Genomic DNA, 23,303 nt, shown 5'->3' with positions numbered 1-23,303 from the left:
GACTATGTCGATCCGTTTTCTTTGAAAAAATATAAATTTCTTCTACATAAATTGTCACTCTGTGGAAATGTGTAATATATTGTCAGTAGTTTGTCAGTCAATTGTCAATAATTTTGTGACGCGGAGACTTGTATTTTCTTTATTTTGCGCGAATTTAATTTAGAATTTTATTAAATTTTAAGACATGATAAATTTGATGTCACATAACATATTTGCTGACAAATAATTATCAATGATGGAAGTTTCTAGTGGCGCCGAGGAAGGCTTTGTACGAGAGTGGACCCCTTGTTCCCATATTTTGAATTTAATACCACCTCGTATACAGACTGGTATATTTTCTAGTGAATTATGTTTGACCTGTGTTGACGCGGTGACGGAGTATATAGCTCTTGGCACGAACGTGGGGCTCGTTTACTGGTACGATAGGAAAAAGGGAACTATACAAAAATTAAAATGCGAGGTAAGTTCGAAGATTTTATCATTATAAAATATTTTTAAACCAAAACCATTTGTAAAGACTTTTATAACTAATTACAAAGAAATAATAAACCATTCCTTTTTTATCAACTATTTTTACAAAATATTAAACAAAAATAAATGATATACTAATAATAGCAAATATTATGTAGTTAACTATTGACCAAAGTTACACAAATTTTAATCTGAGCCTTTGAAATTTCTGTTCGCGAATTACTAAACATGATCACAAAACGCATGCCAATGTGGAGAGAAAGTGAAAAAATGTATGTCAAGGCTGCTTGTCACTTGCACTGGCCATACATAATTTATTTAAGTAAATATTTACTTATTTCTTTAGTGTGTATACTTACATGATCATTATTTGTATACTTATTACTTATATAGTAATTGAAAATAATATTAAAGATAGTTATTAGATAATGCACTAGAAACTGACCCTACCAACATTGTAAATTAGCTATACCCATAGTATAGTTGGATACCTTAAAAGCTTTTTTAGGTTAAGCACTTTGTGTATGCCATTTAAATTATTTCATAAATTGTGTTGTGTTTATGTAGAACTAGATATTGCTTGCCACTGAACTAAACATTCTCACTACACTATGACACCAGTGTTATTTATTTAAAAATCAGATTCAATTATTTCCCATGTCAGCAAATTACTGGAATAAAAAGTATACTATGTATTAATTCCGGATATGGTCTACCTGTGACCAAAGTTTCATCCAAATCTGTTCAGTTGTTTCTGCTTTTACTTCTAACAAACATACAGACACTGAGACATTCAAACATATTCACAAACTTTCTCATTTATAATATTAGTAGGATTACTAACTGATGAAATTTTAAGCACAATATTGTTTATAATTTGAATTTAATATTACATTTATTAAATTAATCTAGTTGCAATATATCACTAAGTTAATCTTATATCAGTCATTTCATTAATACCACACCCATGAATGAATCTAGGCATTGATGACTCAGTAACCACAGGGGTTCCCAATGAACACTTATTATAGTCAAATATATCCTCAAATCTAGGTGTTTGTATTGTGTTTAGTTCATAAAAATGTCTTAAATACAATTGAGATAACTATTAATTCTTATATAATAAACTATGTATTTGCAAACTCTATTTGAAAACATGATAGTTCTTAAAAAACAATGTTTATGAGAAAAGTTTTATTTAATTTCATTGTATTTTATAAAATCAAGAGAGTTTTAAATATTTTCATTTATAGGATGTGTAATTATGATGTAATAGAATTATGTTGCAAATAATGCTATGATCCCTTGTTCAATGCAAAGGTATGACAAGACAACCAGATCATTATCCTGATAATGTCGAACCATACACAGTAGAGTTTTAGGTTTTCTGTGCTACCAAATATGTTTAATTGAGTATTGTTCTCTGTTAGTTTTATTATAATTTGTTAATGTTATGTATATTTGTAAATGGTGTGAACATCAGCTCATTATTCATCTAGAATGTACTCTAGACAAAGATATATGTACTTTACTCCTTAATCTATGGAGGGAGTAGCAGAAGAGTAACCAGGGCATCTAATTTTTACTGTATGTGTTCCGTCCCATGGTGTGATAGGGGGCGAGCTTATCGCCATATGGGGCACAAAACCGAGACATAAGGATAATATGTATGTTTTTGTGTACCTTATTAAATAAAATAAGGCAGTAACAACAACCATCTTATTCAAAACTCCAGTGTTTAAACTACTTCCTAATTACTGTTTTCATTACTTTGTAATGTTAATATGTATTGTAGATAACAATTGTTGGAGTAAACAATGATAACAATGTAAGCGACTACAGTGTGTTTAGTATTAATTGAATTGATAAACTAAATTATTTTGAGATAGTAACAAAGATATCAAAGAATACTTGGTAGACAGTGACTAAAAGATGTTTTAAAAGATTATATACCATTGCTTTTTAAAGTGGGGGGCGTGTCCCCTTAGGGAGGCGTGACAACATGTAAAGGGGGGTGCGGGCCGGCGGGACAAGCGTGATTTTGACAATGTCTATTCGTCGCGGACAGTACCTATTTTATATGATTAAAATGTACTTTATATACAATTCTGTACCCCTGACAACATAATTAAAGTTCAGTTGGGTAATTAAAGCGTGAAAGCGTAACAAAAAAAAATCATAATTATTAGTCATCATACTTAGTAAGCCTTCTCACTTTCTTTCATTAAAGCGAAAAGGGCGTGGGCATTTATAATTTAGGTAGTAGTGTGGTGTGGGAACAAATACTTTGGAAAATACTGTTATGTATTAATATATACAAAAGGATTATACTTGAAGTTGAAGGTTTTTTTTGTGCTGATGCTGCAGTCAACACTGAGGGTAACCTGCGAATGTTATACTGGTTCCCCCCGGCTTAACGACTGCAGGTACCGGGGATACGAGGGGAAATAAGGGGAGAGACGAAGTTGAAACTTTTTTTTTTTGGGAACTGCCGTGGTTATCACCGGGAGAACCCTGCTAATGGTGTACAAGCGATCCCCCGGCTTAGCAACCATGGCAGCACCATGATGAATTGGTGGGCCCTACCGCTATTACTAGAGGCGCCAGCTGAAGGTTCGCTGGCAGCCTGCAGCTAGACGGTCTTAGGGCCCGGGAGGAAGAAGGGAGGGGATAGAGGGAAGGAAGAGAAGAGGAAGGAGTAGGAGTTACTAGGATGGTTGGAAGGGAAGGGAAGGGAAATGTTCGCGAACCCTTATAGACCTCACTGTGAACTTAGCAACCATGAGATATGCACACGAGCTGTGTGCCTAGGGTCGCGGCAAATGTAACCCCGTGCATGGGTGTGCATTAGGGGTGAAGTTAAAGGTTAGTAAGAAGAACTCAAAGATTGCAATAATACTAAATTTTTTATTATAGAAAATCCCATATCTCCATCTAATATAAGAGGGCAAGGTACATAACTTACTTTCATGAAATTAGCTTTCTACAGTATAATAATGAACCTTGAATATTCCCATTAGCATCACTCCCTTTATTTAATGAGGCTAAGAGCATGTTCCACTGCCCCAGCCTAAAAAAGATATCAGTATAAAAATAAATACACTGAATGTAATTTTTCAGGAAGTCACTAGAAGATAATAATTTGATTACACAATATGTAATTGATTTATGTTTCTACATAATATACAAAATATTTATATTCATAACATATTTGTGTATGACATTTTAAAAATATTTATTCAAGAAGCGTCGTATTTGGCCATTAAGAAAATAATTACTAATTTACTCCCAAAATTATATTAGTCAATTGAAAAGTTACATTTGGGGTTGCGTTTTTTAGAGGACGCAATTTTATTTTTTAGAAGTGTAGGGGGGGTCAGTGTAAAGCTACAGCCAAGTTTGTGGGGTCGCCACCCTTGTCCCACGGCCGCCATCTTGGGTTGAAATGGTTTTACCATGTATCTCTTAAACTATTTATCTAACAAAAAATTATAAACATTTTTGTTGCAAATTAAATTCTCTACAACTTTGGTCCAGTAACTTTTGTCGTAGAACTATAAATAAAAAGTTATAAGCAAAAATGTTAAGCAATTGCTTCATCTGTCCCAAAGCGATTCAGGATCCAGTAATTCGGGTACAAGCCGACAACCGCGGGTTTGTGTTGTACGTATTATGAACCTTATAAACACACGTTCTGATGACGTTGCAATGGACATTGCTTAACATTGAATTTCTTAACATTTTCGCTTATAATTTTTTATTTATAGTTCTACGACAAAAGTTACTAGACCAAAGTTGTAGAGAATTTAATTTGCAACAAAAAATGTTTATAATTTTTTTTTGTCAGATAAATAGTTTAAGAGATACATCGTAAAAACCATTTCAAACCAATATGGCGGCCGTGGGACAAGGGTGGCGACCCCACAAACTTGGTTTTAGCTTTAGACTGACCCCCCCTACACTTCTAAAAAATAAAATTGCGTCCTCTAAAAAACGCAAGGTAAGGCCTAAAAAATGTAACATTTCAATGGACTATATGTGGAAGGAAATAGATATTTAAATTAAAACAAAATTAGAATAATTTTAACAATTTTAGGAAATTCATTGGTGGTAGGACTCTCATATATAGACCCTCACTCGCTTTCACTGTTGCTTGGCGGCACAAATAGACATTGCTACCACCACAATGTCTATTTGTGCCGCCCAGCAACAGTGTGTAGTCAGTGTTGTGTTTCGGTTTGAAGGACATTGTAGCTAGTGTAACTACTGTACATAATACGCCTTATTACAAAAAGATAGGCTAGTACTGGGTTTAAACCAAGACTAAAAAGTCTAGGTTTGTTACGGTATTAAAGTTAGTACTCGGACTAAAATTCATTCTTATTACAAATCCAAGACCAATCGAGGATTAACTAGTACCAAAGATAGTCCCTGATTTAATTAGTATCCACAGAGTATAAGCAAAAAATTACCGTACTCCATTGATTCATTCACTCCGCGTTTGACGCACCGTTCCTTTTAACACAAGTATGTATAAAACGAAGGGCAAAATGTTTAATAAAATGAGATTTAGATAATGATGATGATGCTAAATATATACTATTTTACTATTTAAATACATCTTAAAGCTGAATAATTTAAAATGGCTTGGTTTTGTTTTAATTCACTGTTGACTTGTTAAGCTAGCGTACAATGGAATGAAGTGTGCGGCGCGCATATTTGAACATTATCAAAATGTTTACATTTCGGTTTATTTATGATTTTGATTAATAACACTTCAAGTAACATAAAGAAACGTTGTTCTTTTAAAACAATTTAGGCACGGCAACAGCATCACAAGTGTAATTGTTTTTGTTGTGGAATCACGTACCTACGTTACGTATATTTTAGTTATACCAATAAAAATGGAGAAATAAATCAAAACAAACGAGGCGAATATTGGACTTTTGAAGAAAAGGTTAGTTAAAAGCAATTATCTTGGTTATGAGCAATATAATAAATTAAAATGTTATTCAATTAGTACAAATTTCCTTCTTAATCCAAGAAATACTACGTTAACTTATTTCCAAGTCGGTTTACATATTAGATAATAAATCAACCAAGACGAGTACCAATATGTTAAGATGGAAAGAATGAAAAAAAATAACAAATAAGTGAGTAAATTTTTCTATTTTTGTAATGAATATTTAGTTACCATGACTTATGTAAAATGTACCTATATTTGTAAGACTAAACGACTCATTAACTAACTAAAACTACGGGGTCTATTGAACCGCAGATTTGTTCCTAAAATTTTTAAATCTTCTAAATCCATTAAATCAATTAAATTTATTTCCATTTTTTTTCTATTTTAGTTTATATTTGGTTCTCTAAACACAATTATCTACTTTGAAATTTGATGTTTCGAGGTTAGTACTGAGTTAAACTAGGGTCACGGCGGTTTAACTTTAGTACCACAGATAGTCCTCGGACTAGCGATAAACTCGCTTTTGTAATACCATTTTTCTTAGTCCATAGTTTAAACCTGGTACTAAACCCGGTACTATAGTTAGTCTTCGTTTTGTAATAAGGCGGAATGAGACTGAACAGCTCATGTCTTAGGATGGCCAGCGCGGTGGAATACCGAACAATACTTTGTAATTGCAGGTGTTTGGTGGTGTTTCTACTGTTTATGGGCGGTCGTATTGTTTACTATCTTGCGAACGGCAAGCTCGTCTCGTCATTCAAAGCAATCAAAAGAAAAATTCGACCTTTAAAAGGATTTTTTAATCGCAATGGGCAAAGAATTTAATTTATGGCAGCTTAAATACCCGCTTCGTAATATAAGGTGTTAGGGAGATATTTTATTCATTGATCTTTGATTGCTTTTGAATGTCGGGAATGACGTGGCGACAGTTAGTTAACGCGAAGTCAATTACAATGACCATGTCCCGTTCTGCAAATCAAGATTCAAGAGAGATGATTATTGATTATACATTGTCAGCCGGCCTGTTCGAACTAAATTAATATAGTATATTGATTCCCAAAGTGGTCCAGGTGAACCCCCAGGGGTACATGGGAGACTTGACGGGAGTCCAAGTTGGCGTGACCAAAAAATGTAGTCCAAAATTAGAAGCGAGGGTCTACGAAAATTTATCTGGTTAGATAGTAAAGTACTAAAATGTTGGCTTTGTCTATGGGAGACTTAACGGGGTCCAAGTCGGTGTGACCAAAAAATGTGGTCCACAATTCGTAAGCGGGGGTATCCGAAAATTTATTTGGTATGATAGTAAAGTACTAAAATCTTGGTTTGACTTCGCCTATCAACGTAAGCAGATTATATTGATAAGGGTCGTAAGAGATACGGCGACCCCATCATAACTGTCCAGACGCCTCCCTTGATGGCTGGGCGGTAGTTGTAATTCTCTGAGAAAAACCAAAAAAAAGGTCCACCGGAACCAGCAAAATTTTGAAAGGGGTCTATGAGAAAAAAAAGTTTGAGAACCTCTAATATAGACACTATAATATAATTTTCAGACATCAAACTCTCCGATAACGTATGTGAAGATAGTGAGCACGGTGGACTACATGGTAGGCGCGGGCAACGCCGCCGGCCAAGTCACCGTGTTCCAGATCCCGAAAGAACACCCTGAGAACGTCCCCGACACCTTCAAACCTAAGGTGGAGCCCAAGGTCGAGAGGTGAGCATAACGATCAAGATTTAAGGAATCATTAACGCCTTATCAACAAACGATCAATATCGTTTTTTCGAATACATCGTAAAAATGGATTAAATAGAACAAACTTTTTTTTACCCTATTTCGATTGCTTTATACTCAAGATCGAAGTGGAGTGGATTGAGATCGTTTATTAAAATGGCTGTAAGTCTTAAAATTGGCGGACGGATTACATATATATTAACGATATGTTTATTATAAAAGAATGTCTTTTTACATCCAGGAAAAGATATTACATTGTATAATAATTTCTATAAAAATAGTGTCACTAGAATAATGTGGATAAATATTTTATGAGGTAATAGTTGACAAGTATTTTTCTATAAAATAAATATATATATATATATATATATATATATATATATATATATATATATATATATTTATTTATAAGTTTTCTAAAATTTTCTAACTTTCCGCGAATTTTTTGAATTTTTTCTTTCATAAGAACGTGTGATGGCGTGACCAAGGGAAATAAGGATTCATTTATATATATATATATATATATATATATATATATATATATATAATAACGAAAATATTAATTTTATATAACTGTCAATTGTTTGAAATAACTGTCAGCGATTGATAGAATGCGCGCTGCAAATTCATAGTTAAGTCGGGACAACGTCTGTCGGGTCGACTAGTAGATTATAAATAAATAGAAGATCAATAAGTTGGATTTTTTTGTTGAAAATAATGAGCTCAAGGAGTCGTGACGCTTTACTCACACGCATATGATGTGATTCATCTACTTTCAGGTATACGATAGGAGACCTTCACAAAAGTAAGATCACATCTATAGAGTGGTCCAAGAACGGCATGCGGCTGTTTTCTGGCGACAAGAATGGAGTTATAATCATGACAGAGATCGACTTTTACATGGTGAGTGTAGTAGATTGACGCCCTAATCTTGCTTTTCAAGTTTACGCTTTTATCAAAAGGAACAAGGTTCAGATTAGCAAGAAAACTTGCATAGGTTGACTTCTACAGGCGATGTTTAGCGTGTAAACCATTCTTTGCAAAGTGCAGGGCGTGCCCTTAGGAGGCGTTACAATATGTAAAGGGGACCACGAGTCCACTGGACTATTGCAATTTTGACAATTTCTAGGCCTGAGTTTTCTAAATGAAATGTACCTATGTTTTTTCTCTACCCTTGACAACGTAGGTATATTCAAATTTTGTCATGATCGGTTAAGTAATTAAGGATATTATGATACTTGGTGAGCCCCTGGCTCCCTCTTCCTTTTATCGAAGCGAAGGGCATTTCTATTTGAGGTAGGGTGTCGTGGTAAAAAATACTTTGAAAACCTCTAGTCTAAATATTTGGAAGCATGCAGGACGTGTTGCGGGTCGCATGTGTATAGAGTTATTGAAATATTGTCGCTAGAGTTAATATATCCGGAAGTGCTCATGCAACATATTACTGCGAGAAGTTATAATAATATCAGCCTTGTATTATATACTATCCCGCTGCTGGGCACGCTAGCCTAGTGTGGAATGGTAGAGTTCACACACCCTCAAAGGTCCTCAAAGAACTTCTCAAGTATGCAGGTTTCCTCACAATGTTTTCCTTCACCATTAAAGTAAGCGATAATTCACAAAGAATACACTCATAGTTCCTGGAAAGTCAGAGGTGTGTGCTCTTGGGATTAGAACCTGCGGACATTTGTCTCATCTAAATTTAGCTATAGAATAAGCAGAGGATCGTGTATGTGACAGCACGAAGTATGGAATAAGGGCGTCAAAAAAATAATAATAAGTTAACTTAAAAGTAATGTTTAGGTCACTTTGTGTACAATTCACAAAGATATAAATATATATAACACCAACGCAACAATGTTTTTGTTTCTAAATTACATCATCGATATTTATGACGTCATTATGAATAAACACGGTTCATTCCCCTTTAACGTAAACAGGATAAGTAAGAAAGTTATTGGTTAGTACGTAATATTGTGGTTGTTTGTTTTATATCTAAATGTGAACACAATGGTGTTTACATACGTCATAACTTTGTGGCGTTATGTCATTGAAATTTGCGCGAAACAATGTCAAATTAGTTTTTTGTGCCTTCTGTGATGAAGTTTGTGAGCATAGTGACGCAGTATGTTATTTTCGGGCACCTAGGCATTAAACTATATTTATTTTTGAGATTGGCTAGTAAGGTCAGGTACCATAGCCACGGAAGCTACAAAAAATACTTCCTTAGGAATATTTTGATCCATGTAATTGATAAGGAAACGGATAGTCTAGCATCAAAAATTGTTCTTGCTGAAATTGGTTCTTTTTCGTGCCAACTGTACATCTTTTCAAAGTTTATGAATGTGGCACTTAGTATATATTTAAAAATGATTTTTAGGAACTCCTTTTTCGGTCTTATAGTTATTTATTGTCATGACCTGATAGGTAGCTTAAGTGTGCACCTGAGTACTTTTGCACTCTTGCAAGTTAGTTAATACAGGGTGCCCCAAGAAAAGGTCTCTGGTCAAGGTCCGAGGGCCTCAATGCACTGCACCACCTAGCTCTACTGTATACCCTTACTAGAAATACATTGGTACAGCACCTGTGCAAGTCGATGGAGATAGTGAACGAGCAGCACGAGATAGTCCAGATGAGCTACCACCAGAGCACGCTGCTGGTGTCGAGCGTGTACCGCAGCATCGTGTGCACGCGCCGCGCCGGCTGGCACGCCTGGCACGTCAGCCAGCTCGGCAAGCGGGAGAGGAAGAGGTATGCACTTTCATGTACATAATAACATTAGCCCTGTATTATATACCGACCCACTGTTGGGCACAGGCCTTCTCTACTACTGAGAGGGATAAGGCCTTAGTCCACCACGCTGGCCTAGTGCGGGCTGGTAGACTTCACACACCCTCGAAATTCCTATAGAGAACGCCTCAGGTATGCAGGTTTCCTCACGATATTTTCCTTTACCGTTAGAGCAAGCGATAATTCACAAAGAAAACACACATAATTTTAGAAAAGTCAGACGTATGTGCCCTTGGCATTTGAACCTGCGGCCATTCGTCTCGGCAGTCCGTTCCACAAACAACTAGGCTATCGCCGCTTTCACACATTCATGTACTATATTTTTATTCAATTTAGGACCTTTTTCATGATGTCTGAGTAATCGCTTCAAATAAAAGAAGAACGAATACAATGCTCTCAAATTAATTGTAAAGTGAATAGGTTTTTTTTATTTTACTTATTTATTTTTAGTGAATGTTGAATATGGTGTGTAAGTGTGTATTTAATGTTGCCGTTTCTACAAATTTTCAGAGCATGTATAATTCAAATATTTCTTAATTAATATTTATTTTGTACAAAACTGAATGTTTTTATTGTATGTCAATTGTCATGTCATTCACGAAGACGCGCCCCACTACTTTTTGAGCGAGCGTGCGCGGGGCGAGCGGCTGACGCAAGCCTCAGCCTCGACGCTGTCCACGGTAGTGTGCGTGAGCATGCATGCTGCTCACACACACTGTTAGCTAGTAGGGACAGTAGTGGGGTGCGTGTTCGTGGATGAAGTGATGTGGAATAGAGTTGTGGAGGATGTGTATGTGTGTGTGTGTGCAGCCTATGCGCGCTGGGTGCGGTGGTGTGCCACTGGTACAGCGGCGCGCCGGCCGCGGTGTACTGCGCGCGGCCCGGCCTGCGCCTGTGGCGCGCCGACCTCTCCGGCGACGTGCTGCAGACGCTGCTGTTCAAGGTGAGTGTGTGTGTGTGTGAAGAAAAGCGATTGCGGATACGCGTAAGAAAGTTTAAAGCCGATTTGAAATTTTGAATTTGTTCAGCTAGTTTTGTGGCTGACTGTACTGATTGGATGAAAATATGTAGTCTATAGCGCGCTGCATTAATACACGGCGGGTGACGTGCCCCCCCCCCCCCCCCGCGCCCGCTCGAAAGCCGCCGTGTGTCGGCGGCGCGCACCACCCTCCGCTCGCTCGGTGTACAAATAGTTCTCTCTCGAGTGGAAGCGCGGCTCATACGATTGAGCCTACATTGCTATTTTTTTATCTTGTTAGTGTTACCTAGTGTTTAGTCAGTGTATAAAGAGTCATTTTGAACTTGGCTCGTCTGATCTCGTTGGTTTGGCTTTATTCTCCCTGCCCCGACGAGGCACTCGAATAATTTTCTCTAGCGATAAGAAGCTACATGGCCCGTGCAAATCAATGCACAACGAGCATTAACCGATCAAACCGACCAATCACGAATCCCCTATGTATACGCTGCTGGATAACGAACGTGTGCGTGCATGCGTGCACGTGTGCGTTATAGTAATCGTAAAAAAGTTGTTAATATACGTACAATAATACTAGGTGTAAGAAACTGCTTTTTTACTTATAAATCACCTTGACTATACCACTGCATAATAAACAGTATTGATCTCCTATTTAAAAATATTGTAGCTAGTATAATAACGGGTCATTATGAAGCTTAAACATCTAATAATTATATAAAAAAATAAGGTTTAAATTTTTTTTACCATAAATATCTGCAGGAAGCAATTTCAAACCCGCTAACTGTCGCCGAGTTGCTCAACCCTTCCGCGCGCAAGCACTCGCACTCGGAGCGGGAATACAACCTGGGACCTTTGTTCGTGTTCCGCGACCACTTCCTGGTCTCCCATAACCAGCACTTCCTGTACGTGTTGGACCCGAGGTCGCTCACCGCCATCGCCGTCGTCGATGACTTGCGCAGGTAACATGACCACTAATTTGGGACTTTTTTATATTCCTATACTATTTTTAGAGAAATACTTTCCTTTATAATGTGACTGGTAATATCTAGTTAGAGGTAGAAAAAAAATATTGTAAAAAATACAATAGGTATAGTTGAAAGTGGATGTGATAATGTCAATTATAAACCTTTGATTTGACAAAAGGGTGAATTACTATGGACATTATTTTATACCTACATACATCAAAAATAAACAATATTACGAAAAAAGCGTCGGAATTAGTTGGAAAATTATGTAGAAATTCCAATTTAAAAATCATTGAATTAAAGTTAGCACATAGTAGGAGTGTCCCTCCATTTTTTTCATGTCTTTAGGACTATTTACTACTATTGTCACGTTTATTTATGCGCACTTGCTTTTTTGCAGTAACTATTTCCAACTGATTTAAAACGTGTGTAATTTATTTATGAGTGCATTTTGGTAATTTTTTCTCCGTTGTAATTTGATTATCGTAATCGTATCGCGTCGTAAATTTTCGATAGACATAAAATATAGTCATCTCTATTTCCAAGCAATTCGATTTGCACATGTTTATGTCGGGCAGGATCCTGTCGGTGTCGGTGCACAAGGACGAGATCTGGGTGCTGGAGGGCCCGCGCTCGCTGCTGCGCCTCGCGCACGCGCCCGAGCCCGCCGCGCAACACGCAGGTCTGTTCGCACCGTGACGCACACACACTCACACACACGCTCTAGCTAATGTAAACAAAACACAACTTGAAAAAATTAAAAAAAATAACACCCTATTGATTTCATTTTAAAAATATATACAATTTAGTAGAATATAAAAAAAAAAACAATGTTCAGTTAATAAAAAAAAACTATCCAATTTGGTACAGTCTGTACAAAAATCACTTATTTATATTTGACGCACAAGTACGGTCTGTATAAAAATATTATTCAGCGATTTTGTTTACATTTTGTGCATGTTTTTCTTCTCAATTCAGTCACTATCTAGCGACAGATTATTTGCAATAGATGCTAAAACATCATACATATATGACTGCAAGACAGCATTTGGTTAATTCAAGTGTAAATGTAGTCAAATTGTTTTAGAGCCACGATATTGATTATAACTGCATTAAAATGTAATATCGTAGAAAATGTATGTATCTATAGTATATAATCTGTCATCATCATCATCGTAGTGGCAAATAAATTTAAAAAGGCGTAGAAACTATTAGGAAGAACCTGTTGAGAAAATAGTGGGGACGGTTGTGAAATGATTTGGATCCAAAAATATTTTTACCTTTTTTATATGACTGGACTGTCTTTTTAAATGAAAAAGGTTTCAGTATTATTTCACCTAGTAGTTAATAAAAATGTGTTTTTATGAACTTTTTCAAACCTTTTTTATTTAACAACAATTTTATCGTTTTTGTCATCCTTATTATGTATTTTTTTAAATAGTTTTATTTGTATCTATTCGTACTTTAAAGGATAATGTATATCATATTTTTGGATCCATAAATAATACATTTTCAATTTTTGTATGACTTATTATAATTATCAACATATCACTACTTACATTTAGATATGAAATGACTGTAAGCATGGAATTAGACAAAAGTTCTTGTTATTAATTCTATAATTTCATGGTTTATAAGATCTTTCAGGAATAAAATAATTCCTTTTTCACACTATATTTAAAGAACGAAAAATAATTTAAAAAAAATCTTTTTAAGTTAATGAATTTACAGATGTTTTCAATAAACGATCCCGATTTTAATCTTCAATGTTATCTATAGTATAAACCAATCAAAATACATCATTTGTTATGTCGAAATTCTGGTTGGTCAATTTTAGCGATGGATAAGAAAGAGTGATTGGAATCGTTTATTCAAACGGAGCGGCTGTTAGGTTTTTTTCTCTAAATATATTTTGCGTTTTGTTTCTTATATAGGTTTTGCGTGACGCAATGGCATTTTTTCCTATTTTCCATGCTTACTGTTGAAAGCTTATCCCGTACTTAAAACTTCAGTACTTAATTTTCAGTATTTATGCTAAGTGTTGTTTAAATAAATTTACATATACAGGGTGTATTTTTAAGCACGCTCCATTTTTTTTCTGTTTTTATTATTTTTACAAAATGTCTTTTAAATGTCAATGATATTGGAGCAAAAATATACTGATATCTGATGTACTTACATTCACTCTAAGTATTTAAATTGTCCGTCCTTTGCATGTACTTTATGAGTGTTATACAAGAATCACTTTAGATTCTTAATTTACAAATATGTATTTTGCTGAAGAAAAATTAAACCACTACAAGTAGATTAAGACACAATTTAATCGTATATGAAATTACGAATCATAATCATTATATGCACAATTTTAGATAATATAATATAGGTAATATGGTAATCCAAAAAAATCTACTTAAATATTAAAAATAAATACTGAAAGTTGTTCTTTTTATTTACGAAATAGTTCAAATACGGTAATAAAACGCAATATATTTTTTTTTTTGTATTACTATATTACTAGAGGGCTTACATATAAACGCTGTACATCTGTGACCCGCCATTTTATATACTTCCTGAATAGACAAATAGTCAAGAACATGACTGCGGAAACAGCTTATTCGGATGTATTAATTACTTATTAATAGTCAAATATTAGTGCACAAATTACGTACAAAGTAATTCGTCAATAGTCTAAATGAGGTTTCATGGTTACAATTTTTTGTTTCGCTTCCTCCAACGTTTAATGTCCCTCGACAGAGCAAGACAAAACACTGAATATCTATGACAGATGTCCAACGCTTATTTCTAAGGTCCAAATTATTTTGTAAGCCATAAAGGTTAGTGCCATTAACAGGGTGTGTTAAAATATCGATCGTATTGTTGATATTTTTAGTGAACACGCCGTATATGAATCATTCATTTGAGATTTATATTTTAAAACTAATATTAGAGGTAAGTGCCTTAACTGATACCAAATTAGGACCAATATAATTTTATAGACGTAATGGAGGTTATTATTTTTGTTTTTTTTTTTCAAGTGTTATCAATGTACGAATTATTGATTTTTGGAATAATGATTTTATCCAAAGTTTAGATGACTAATGTGTTTCCTTTACTAACTTTAGAGGTTTGAACCTATTGTTTTAACATAATTTCAAAAAATAATATTGTGTTTTTAATTAAGAAAGAATTGAAATAATGTTATTGTTGTAGCACAAACCTGAAATCGTTCATATTTTTTTATAAAAAACATTCCAGGCCGTAATGCATTTGTGTTATAATTTCAATTTTAACAATTGAATAATGGTTTACCGAAATTAAAGCGGATGGAGTGCCTTATGAGTGGTACTTAACATTTTTTTTTTATTAGTGTTTTAACTAATTAAATAGTTATCGTCCGAATTATAAGATAAACATATGATTCGAGATACAATGAAATAAGTCATTCGGGTTAATCGATAAAAATAATTGTCAACTATTATTCAACGCTTTGTCGCTTTCTTTTTAATAACATCTAAAAATGACAAAAACAAAAAATTCATAGTGACAAATAAAAAAACTTACTTAATTCACATTATTTACTAAGATGTAATAGATTTAGCTAGTCGACAAGAACTTTATGAAAACGACATGTACGCGACTAAAAATGTCGCAATTTACTTGACTTGCCTGACACACAGGGTGTTCCAATAATAGCAAAAAAATTTTTTTTCATTTGTTTGTGTTTTTTTTTAATCGGTCATTTGGCCTTATTGCCTGTAAGTGATACGATATTTTAAAAAACTTTCTAATTTTAAGCTGCAGCAGTTTTTTTTTATATTTTACTATTATTGATGCACCTGTGTATTGTGTAGGACTGTGTCAACTAATATTGAAATTTTATGATTTTCTCGTTATGATATATTTGACTAGGTGCTAAATAGTTTTGAATAAAAAAGTTTTTACATAGTGTCAATAACGCTAAAATAATTTTAGTTGTACTTATTGTATTGCATTCCATATTAGTTGTAATTGGTATTTAGATTTGACAGTATTTAGTATTTTTTTTTTTTTTTTTGTGGTTTGCCATATACAATAACTTAGAATTTGCTAGTAGATTTAGGTATCAAATCGGTCAATTCATTTTATTTATTTTTTTAACTTCACTGAAGTGGTTTTGGTGCTAAAAACGAAATTTTAATATTGCTCCCGAATTAAAAATAGTGTATTGGCCGATATGATATTTAGTGACCCGAGTAGTGAGAAATTTACAACGATTTTGTATGTATATGCCGCTCTGTATGTATTTATTAATCACGCAAAATGAGAAGATTTTTGTATGGCAACATTTGTTAGCGTATTTCAAGTTGAATAAAAATAATTGAGTTGCTTTATTACGAAAATTAAACCTTGTAAAGTGGGTGTTTAAGGTTTCAATTAGATCGAAGGTTCTAGTAACTATTAAACTGCTTCAATAATTTATTATAGAACTTGGAAGCTATTATAGAATCTACTTTATTCAATCTTGGTAAAAAAAATTGAAATACTCTTATAATTTACCACAACACACATCACGCCTTTATTCTCGGAGGCAGAGGTGCAACCAAGGCACCCACTTTCGATCATGTCCGTTCCGTCCCATGATGTGATAGGGTCGAACCTATCACCTTATCGGATTAAACTCCAGGCTGAAACTAAGCACAAAAATCCAATACATATAATACAACATAAAAATGTTGCCACTACAAAAATCATCACCATTTTGCAGTATTTTTGCGTTTATTTTATTTTGTATGTATTGTACGTAAGCATGGCCATTGTTATATGAATATACGCTGTGAAAATAATGTTTTGAGTTTTTTTTTCTTTACCTGTCGCTTGCTTGCTAGTATATTCGTGAGCAATGGCTCTAGCTTGCTTTTCTCGTATTGTTTATTAATATGTAGAAAACACGATCAATTGTCGTTCCCAGCTGATTGATGCACCAGAAATTTAGTTTCGATTTGAAGGACTTAATAGCGACTGCTACAAATCGTGAGATTTAACGGTCCAATGTTTCAGAATAACGGGTGCGACTGGGGCCGTTAGATCAGTCAGTTGTATAGAAAAATATAAATGGAGGTTTATGAACGCTATATACCCCTACACATTACATTCAATCATTGAATATACGCATGTCTTGTAGAGTAATACAAATGCAAGCACCTCCGGCTAGGGGCAGCTGGAAAGCTACGGTCTCGATACATAACGATTTAGCAAAAGTTGTTAAATGGAAAGAATATTTTTAAGAGAAATCATATATTTTAATATTTGTCAGTAAGGAATTTGATAAATTATACAAAAAAAAAGTTCGAAAATTACCTTTTTTTTTCACACCGTAGGTATTTGATCGATTTGTGCCAATGATCACTATCTTGCTTCACCTCCCGTTACACAGCTTTGTAAAATCCAAGCGGAATCAGGACCGCGCACTGTTACTATTTTTATGAACGTGATAACACGTCTTTCTCTGAAAGCTTTATTTTTCTTTGTTTCATAAAGCAAATCTCACCTATTTTACGTTTATAATGCTATATTATTGTATATTCTTTCCCATTTTCATGCTAAGAATTTCCACTTACAGAGGAGCCCATCACACTGATGACGAAATCACTCACCACATCCATACAACAAGCAGTGAACACGGTCCGCGACTTCACGCATATAGACCAGACGGTGCCGTATATCACTAGCGTGCTCGAACAACCGATATCGATGTTCACTAAAAACGAAAACATCGACAACGGTGCCGTCGCCAGCGCTGAGGAATGCTTCGAGCTGCCGCCAGTGAAGAACCTGCCAATCGATATATCGGATAACGTTCTAGAATCGATTATAAACGAGTTTAGAGATGTGAGCGATTCTGAGGAATTCCGAAGGGCCAAGTCTGAGGAGCTGCAGAAGAAGTTGAAGTTGTACAATAGTATTATGGAGCGTAAGTGTGATGAGGAGCTGATCCATAGTCGTAGGAGTCGGAGGCGGGAGACAGGCTCCGGGGCCAGCACGCCGCGACTCGCCACGCCTGTCAGGAAGCCTGATAATGTCAGCTACACCAGCCCCTGTGTCATGGACATCAGTGTTTATGGGTAAGTGAATTTGTTTGATAGTTTTTTTGTTATTAATATTGTTTGAAGGTATCAAAAGCGCAGCAGGTGCAGTGCCGGTAGTGTGTATTATACGAGGGTTAGAGATTGGTTTCTGTCACAAAAAATGATTGTGTCAGACTTAGATAGCATATCAAATATTTTTCGTAATTTCCGATATCCACGTTACAAATCTTGTATCAATTTATGACTTTTTATAATTCACATCGGAAAATAAATTTTATTTACAGAAACATCAAAGACCAAAACGACGAATTGCTTGAAAAGCAGATAGAAGAGAAAGAGAAGATTCTAGCAAAAATGTTGAATTTAGAATCACTAAGCATCACCACGTCCAAAATAGAGACTGAAGAAACGAAACCAGTGGAACCGACGTACAAAGAGATAGAAGTCAAACCGGTAGATATAGAGAGTTCGAAACCGACAAAACCGGTGAAAAATATAGAACCTACCCCCATTGATTTAGTACCTAAAGTGGTGAAATTACCTAACACTTGGAATTTGGAGAATATAGAACTGAAATTAGAAGCTAAGAATGGTTTTAGGGACCGCGTCATATCGCCCGATGATCACCTGGACAGCGAGTGGGAGATCATATGATGTAAGCGTAACAATTAAATTATGACGTAATTAGACGTTACGTAATAATTTGAGGTTCGATATCAATTTCGAATTAGGAATAATATTAACGACTATTTTGAAAGCAGGTTTTATTTTTCTTATATTTTTTTTATTTAACACGACCAAGGAGTTTTGAACATTTTGGGATTAACTTGAAGTGGACGGCTGTAAAGGCTTTGTCAAAAAAAAAATGTTGTAACCAGAGAGACTATAATTTTAATTTAGATAACTCAAGACCGCCATTATTAGGCTCTCGATTTGTCTATTTCTAAAGGTAAGGGTAAAGTGGGACGTTTATAGGCGGAAGCCATATTTATTCGGACTTGCCGGCGAGTCCAGAAACTTGAATTAACAACGTATTGATTGTCGATATCTTAACCATAATTCGCGAATCACGCACACCATTCGCGAGAATAAATAAATTAGTACAAATATTTTCAGAGCCGGCGTTGTTTTCTAATTTCGCAGCAATGATAATTGTAACGGGTTAATAAAAAAAGATAATATCAAAAAACATTTGTCATTAATAAATTAATATTGAATTACTATATGTTCAATTAAAGAAGGTGACTTCTGTTTAACGGATTTATTGAGAGATAATACAGATGGTACCATTTCGAAGTCTCTGTTCGACAAGTTATAAATAAAACTGTAGTTATATGAATTTATTGCTATTTCACAAAGCACTTAATATTTGATGGTATAGCTATTAAGAATGGAAACTATTGTGATGGGGTTAACATGCCTATATCAGTGTCATCTCGTGCAGTGTGCTTAGTAAAGGGGCGGATGTAGAAATAATTAGCTGCAACTAATAGCTCTTTGAAATTATACAGCAAATTAAATCGGGAAACTCCGCCCCTGCTTTAGTTATGTAGGTGAAAAAAAACAGATGCATTTATTTGTTGCTTATTTAATGTTAATGTGTGAATTGTATTCATAGTCCACGATATCATAATAAACGATGTAGATTTGCTTAAAATTATCACAAGCATCTGACACGCAGCCGTGTAGAGTGCGAGCCATGTCAAAAAAGCATTGGTAGAGCATGTTTTATATGAACGTGATTATACGTAAAGCAGTGACTGCTGGTTTAGCTGGTTAGGATATATTTTGTATCCCCCTGTATAACGATCATCATACACAACGTCCAATAAGCGTGTCGGTCCGGAACCAATCTGTGTGTATCCTGTTCAAACAGGCCGGCATAATTGTGTCGACTGGCGACTATCATCTATCGTCAGTTGACATTCTGTGCCCGTATAAAATAACGTCATTATACGTTCTTCGCTGTTGCAGTGGATACCAAATAGTGTTTATAAATAACAGTTTTTTGGACTATACGGTTAGGTATGATTCTGGATGACAGTCGTACAAGAATCAACATAGTTTTAGGGAGTGGCATTTTTAATCTAAGTTTTTTACAAGCGTATCACAATTTCACAATTATAATAGGGCGGGAGGTATGCTTTTTGTATTATTATATGTAGTATTTTTGCAATATAGTTGGAAAGGCGGTATGTTATTTATTTTTAAAATGAGACAAAGTCGCATATTAAAGCGATAGTTCATTTTCATTCACAAACACACGCCCCTCTACTCGCTAACAGTGTGTGCGAGCAGTATTCGTACACACGCACACTGCCGTGGACAGCGCCGAGGCTGCGGCTTGGGTCTGTCTACAAAGCACCATAGATCAAAAAATGGTTGGGCGCGTCTTCGTCAATGAAATTATCTATATAAAAAACATCGCTCTCTTAATAAAATAACGACCTATTGCAAAATTGTTAATTTGTGGGAGTCGTCCAAAAATTCATTCCTGTTTGCGACCTTTTTTATTTTTCCTTTTTTTTTCATGCTATAGCGTTCATTTTTGACTTACTTACCTTAACAGTTTCAATTGTATAGCAACTTAAAGAAAAACGGTTGCAAACAGAAATGAGTTTTTTGACGATTCCCACAAATTAACAATTTTGGAATAGGTCATTGTTTTATTAAGAGAGCGACATAATGTTTTGAATATAATTTGATATCAAGAATTTTAAATTTCTTCCATGTTTTTTTAAAGGTTTCGAAGTTTATATCTATGTTTTTATTGCTTTTGTGTTTTCTTATGACTATAATCCATAAAAAAAATTATACATTACGTTTGACTGAATTACTGATTTAACATTCTCTTTTTTTTATATTATCTGAATTATTTTTTGTTTTAATTGTTCTTTTTTACTTTTTTTTTATATTATTTTATGATGTTTTATGGGTCAAAGACTATAACACCAAAGGGGGACATAAGTATTTGTTTTGTTGGCTTTAAGAAACAATTTATTTTTAACACACATGTTTTGATGTGACATAATAATGACTACAAAGGCTCTTAATTTTTTTCATAACTATCGTTAAATGTGGGTAATGCGAATGAAAGTTGATAGGGATTTTTATTGTAAATTGACAAATATACACTGTTGGTGATAGTATAATGCCGCGTCTAAAAAAACTACATCAGATTGATAACTTTTACGGCGAAATATACCTAAATATGTCGAGGTTTACCTTGCATTTGATGGACAAATTTTAATTTGGCTATATTCGTTACTTTTACGGTATTTACCAGTGCTAATGACGTGATATTGCATTATCTTCGACGAAATGTGACAATGTAGAAGTTACATTCCCGTTCACACCTTCATTCAAGTTCATTCAATTATAAATGATTAAAAAGTGATTTTATTTGATCTGATATCAACATAATTTTGTCAAACTAAATTCTAAAACTTTTATTATTGTATTATTTTTATGTTGAATATTTTTGTATATTTTTATTGAATTGAAATTGTATATAACTTATAAATGCTAAATCGAAATGAATTAAGCTTGAATGAAACACAATTTTTATAATGTTAATTAAGTATCCATTTTTCCAATCAATTGATTAGTCTAGTATTTCTGGGTTCGATCCATAGATCTATCTTTTTTTGTGTTCATCGATTTGAAATATGTGAGTTTCCAACTAGATCCATTAATTTGCACGTAGAAAGCGCTGTTTATAGCAAGAAAAGTTTAAAAATTGCGTTCAGGATATTTGAGACTTGGTTCTGTTCCCAGTTCAGGCAATATAAAGTTTTTTTCGTGTTCAAGATTTGCTTCCCCAAAAAGGTTGATGATACGATATCATTTGTTAAACTAACCCAAATCGTTTTTACAATATAATATCGATGGTTGTAAAGCCAATTTGACTAGAACGACATTATTTCCATAAAGTTGAAATTCATTTAAAGACGCAGAAAAATACGCTGAATACAAATATTATGTGTACAAGTTAATAGTGCGTAAATTCGCTTTACCGCCTTTTTAAATAAAGGATCTTAATCGCTTTTATCGATCGCGAAAATAGACCAATCAGAACAAAGCTTCTGACATCCTTACAAATGACTTTTTCTGATTGGTTTGTTTTCGGGATGAAATTGGGGATTAAGATTGGGATCGCTTGATTATTGATTAACGGCCATTAGTTATTTAGCTTTACAATCGTCGATATGTGAAATTGTAACGTCGACCTCAAATTAGAAAAGAATTAGAAAAAGATCTCGTTTTAAGTCTATTTTGATTATTCTTTTGAACCCCATGTTACTATAATTACGCGATTTTACTTTCAGGCGATAGATATTAAGATTTACATCACATATTTATATCTGCAGTGTTTTAGGAACAAAATAATATGCTTATTGTTTACAATGTTAATAACGAACAATAATAATAATAATAATAATTATTGAAAAATGATTTCTATCTGATTGGAAATACTGAACAAAATCACTTACGCGGTGGTATAGATGTAGATAAATTAATATTGTAATATCTAAATATCCTTCTACCAGTATAGTAATATCATCTTAATAGCCGGTGTGAAGTTAGTCAATTAACCATCATAGCTCTGTATAAATAAAATTACACCTGTTGCTAGGTTCAGACCGGATATATTTTGGTGATAGCTATAAGTCTTTTTAAACCTATTTTCATCAGATCAACAACTGACTGAATAAATTATAGTCAATTTTGACTTGATCTTTAAGGCTATTTATTGGGTAGTTCGTGACGCTCAACATGTTTACAGCAAAATTGCGTAACATTATGCCCGTATGTACAATTAATATACTTATTTTGCCTAACATGATGCGGCTAACTTGTCTAGTAAATACATGACTTACTGCAATTAATGTTTTGTATAGTGCGTATGGAGGCGAGCCACTTATTTGTGATATTTTAGTTTAAGCTGAATGTATTTTTTGCGTATTAAAGTATTTCACACGAGAAATGTTTTTATTTTTTTCATATGAAGGCTATTTATTAACACATAGAAAAGTAAATAAAACAGATTAAAATAAGCGACTTGAAAGAATTATTCAAAACTTTATTCGAATTGTGTAATGCGAGTTTGAGGTGGTCATATTTTTTTGTTTTGTATGGTACCTATTTAAGAAATGCCACACTTTTATCCAACAGTAACCTTACGTATTATCTCAGCCTGGTATTCTAACACCGTGCCCAGTGCCCTGTGCACACCACCCACCCATCTAGGTGGCAGTAGAAAATGGTTAGACGAACAACTATGCTGTAAGAAGCCAGTCGTTGCTATCATTTTATGGTGGCATGGGGCTGTAGCCAA

At 34.3% G+C, this 23,303-nt stretch overlaps 1 protein-coding gene across 1 annotated transcript; it reads left to right on the top strand.

Moving 5' to 3' along the window:
- The first annotated feature begins 96 nt into the window (after positions 1–96).
- On the top strand, positions 97–22,952 carry LOC115451807 (WD repeat-containing protein CG11141). Its single transcript, XM_030180184.2, has 9 exons — positions 97–460; positions 6,988–7,151; positions 7,949–8,072; positions 9,751–9,920; positions 10,770–10,902; positions 11,695–11,894; positions 12,479–12,582; positions 17,500–18,001; positions 18,250–22,952. The coding sequence occupies exons 1-9, from the start codon at positions 233–235 to the stop codon at positions 18,617–18,619; spliced, it is 1,995 nt and encodes a 664-aa protein (XP_030036044.2). The 5' UTR covers positions 97–232; the 3' UTR covers positions 18,620–22,952.
- The last annotated feature ends 351 nt before the right edge of the window (positions 22,953–23,303 follow it).

Source organism: Manduca sexta, chromosome 16, assembly GCF_014839805.1.
Source record: "Manduca sexta isolate Smith_Timp_Sample1 chromosome 16, JHU_Msex_v1.0, whole genome shotgun sequence".
NCBI classification, from domain to species: domain Eukaryota; kingdom Metazoa; phylum Arthropoda; class Insecta; order Lepidoptera; family Sphingidae; genus Manduca; species Manduca sexta.
Note: the sequence above shows the minus strand (reverse complement) of the source record. Positions and strands in the feature narration are given on the sequence as shown.

Coding starts and splice junctions, on each gene's coding strand:
- LOC115451807 (XM_030180184.2), top strand. CDS start 233: ATGATGGAAGTTTCTAGTGGCGCCGAGGAAGGCTTTGTACGAGAGTGG. Junction 461..6,987: donor TACAAAAATTAAAATGCGAG/GTAAGTTCGAAG, acceptor TATAATTTTCAG/ACATCAAACTCTCCGATAAC. Junction 8,073..9,750: donor CAGAGATCGACTTTTACATG/GTGAGTGTAGTA, acceptor ACATTGGTACAG/CACCTGTGCAAGTCGATGGA.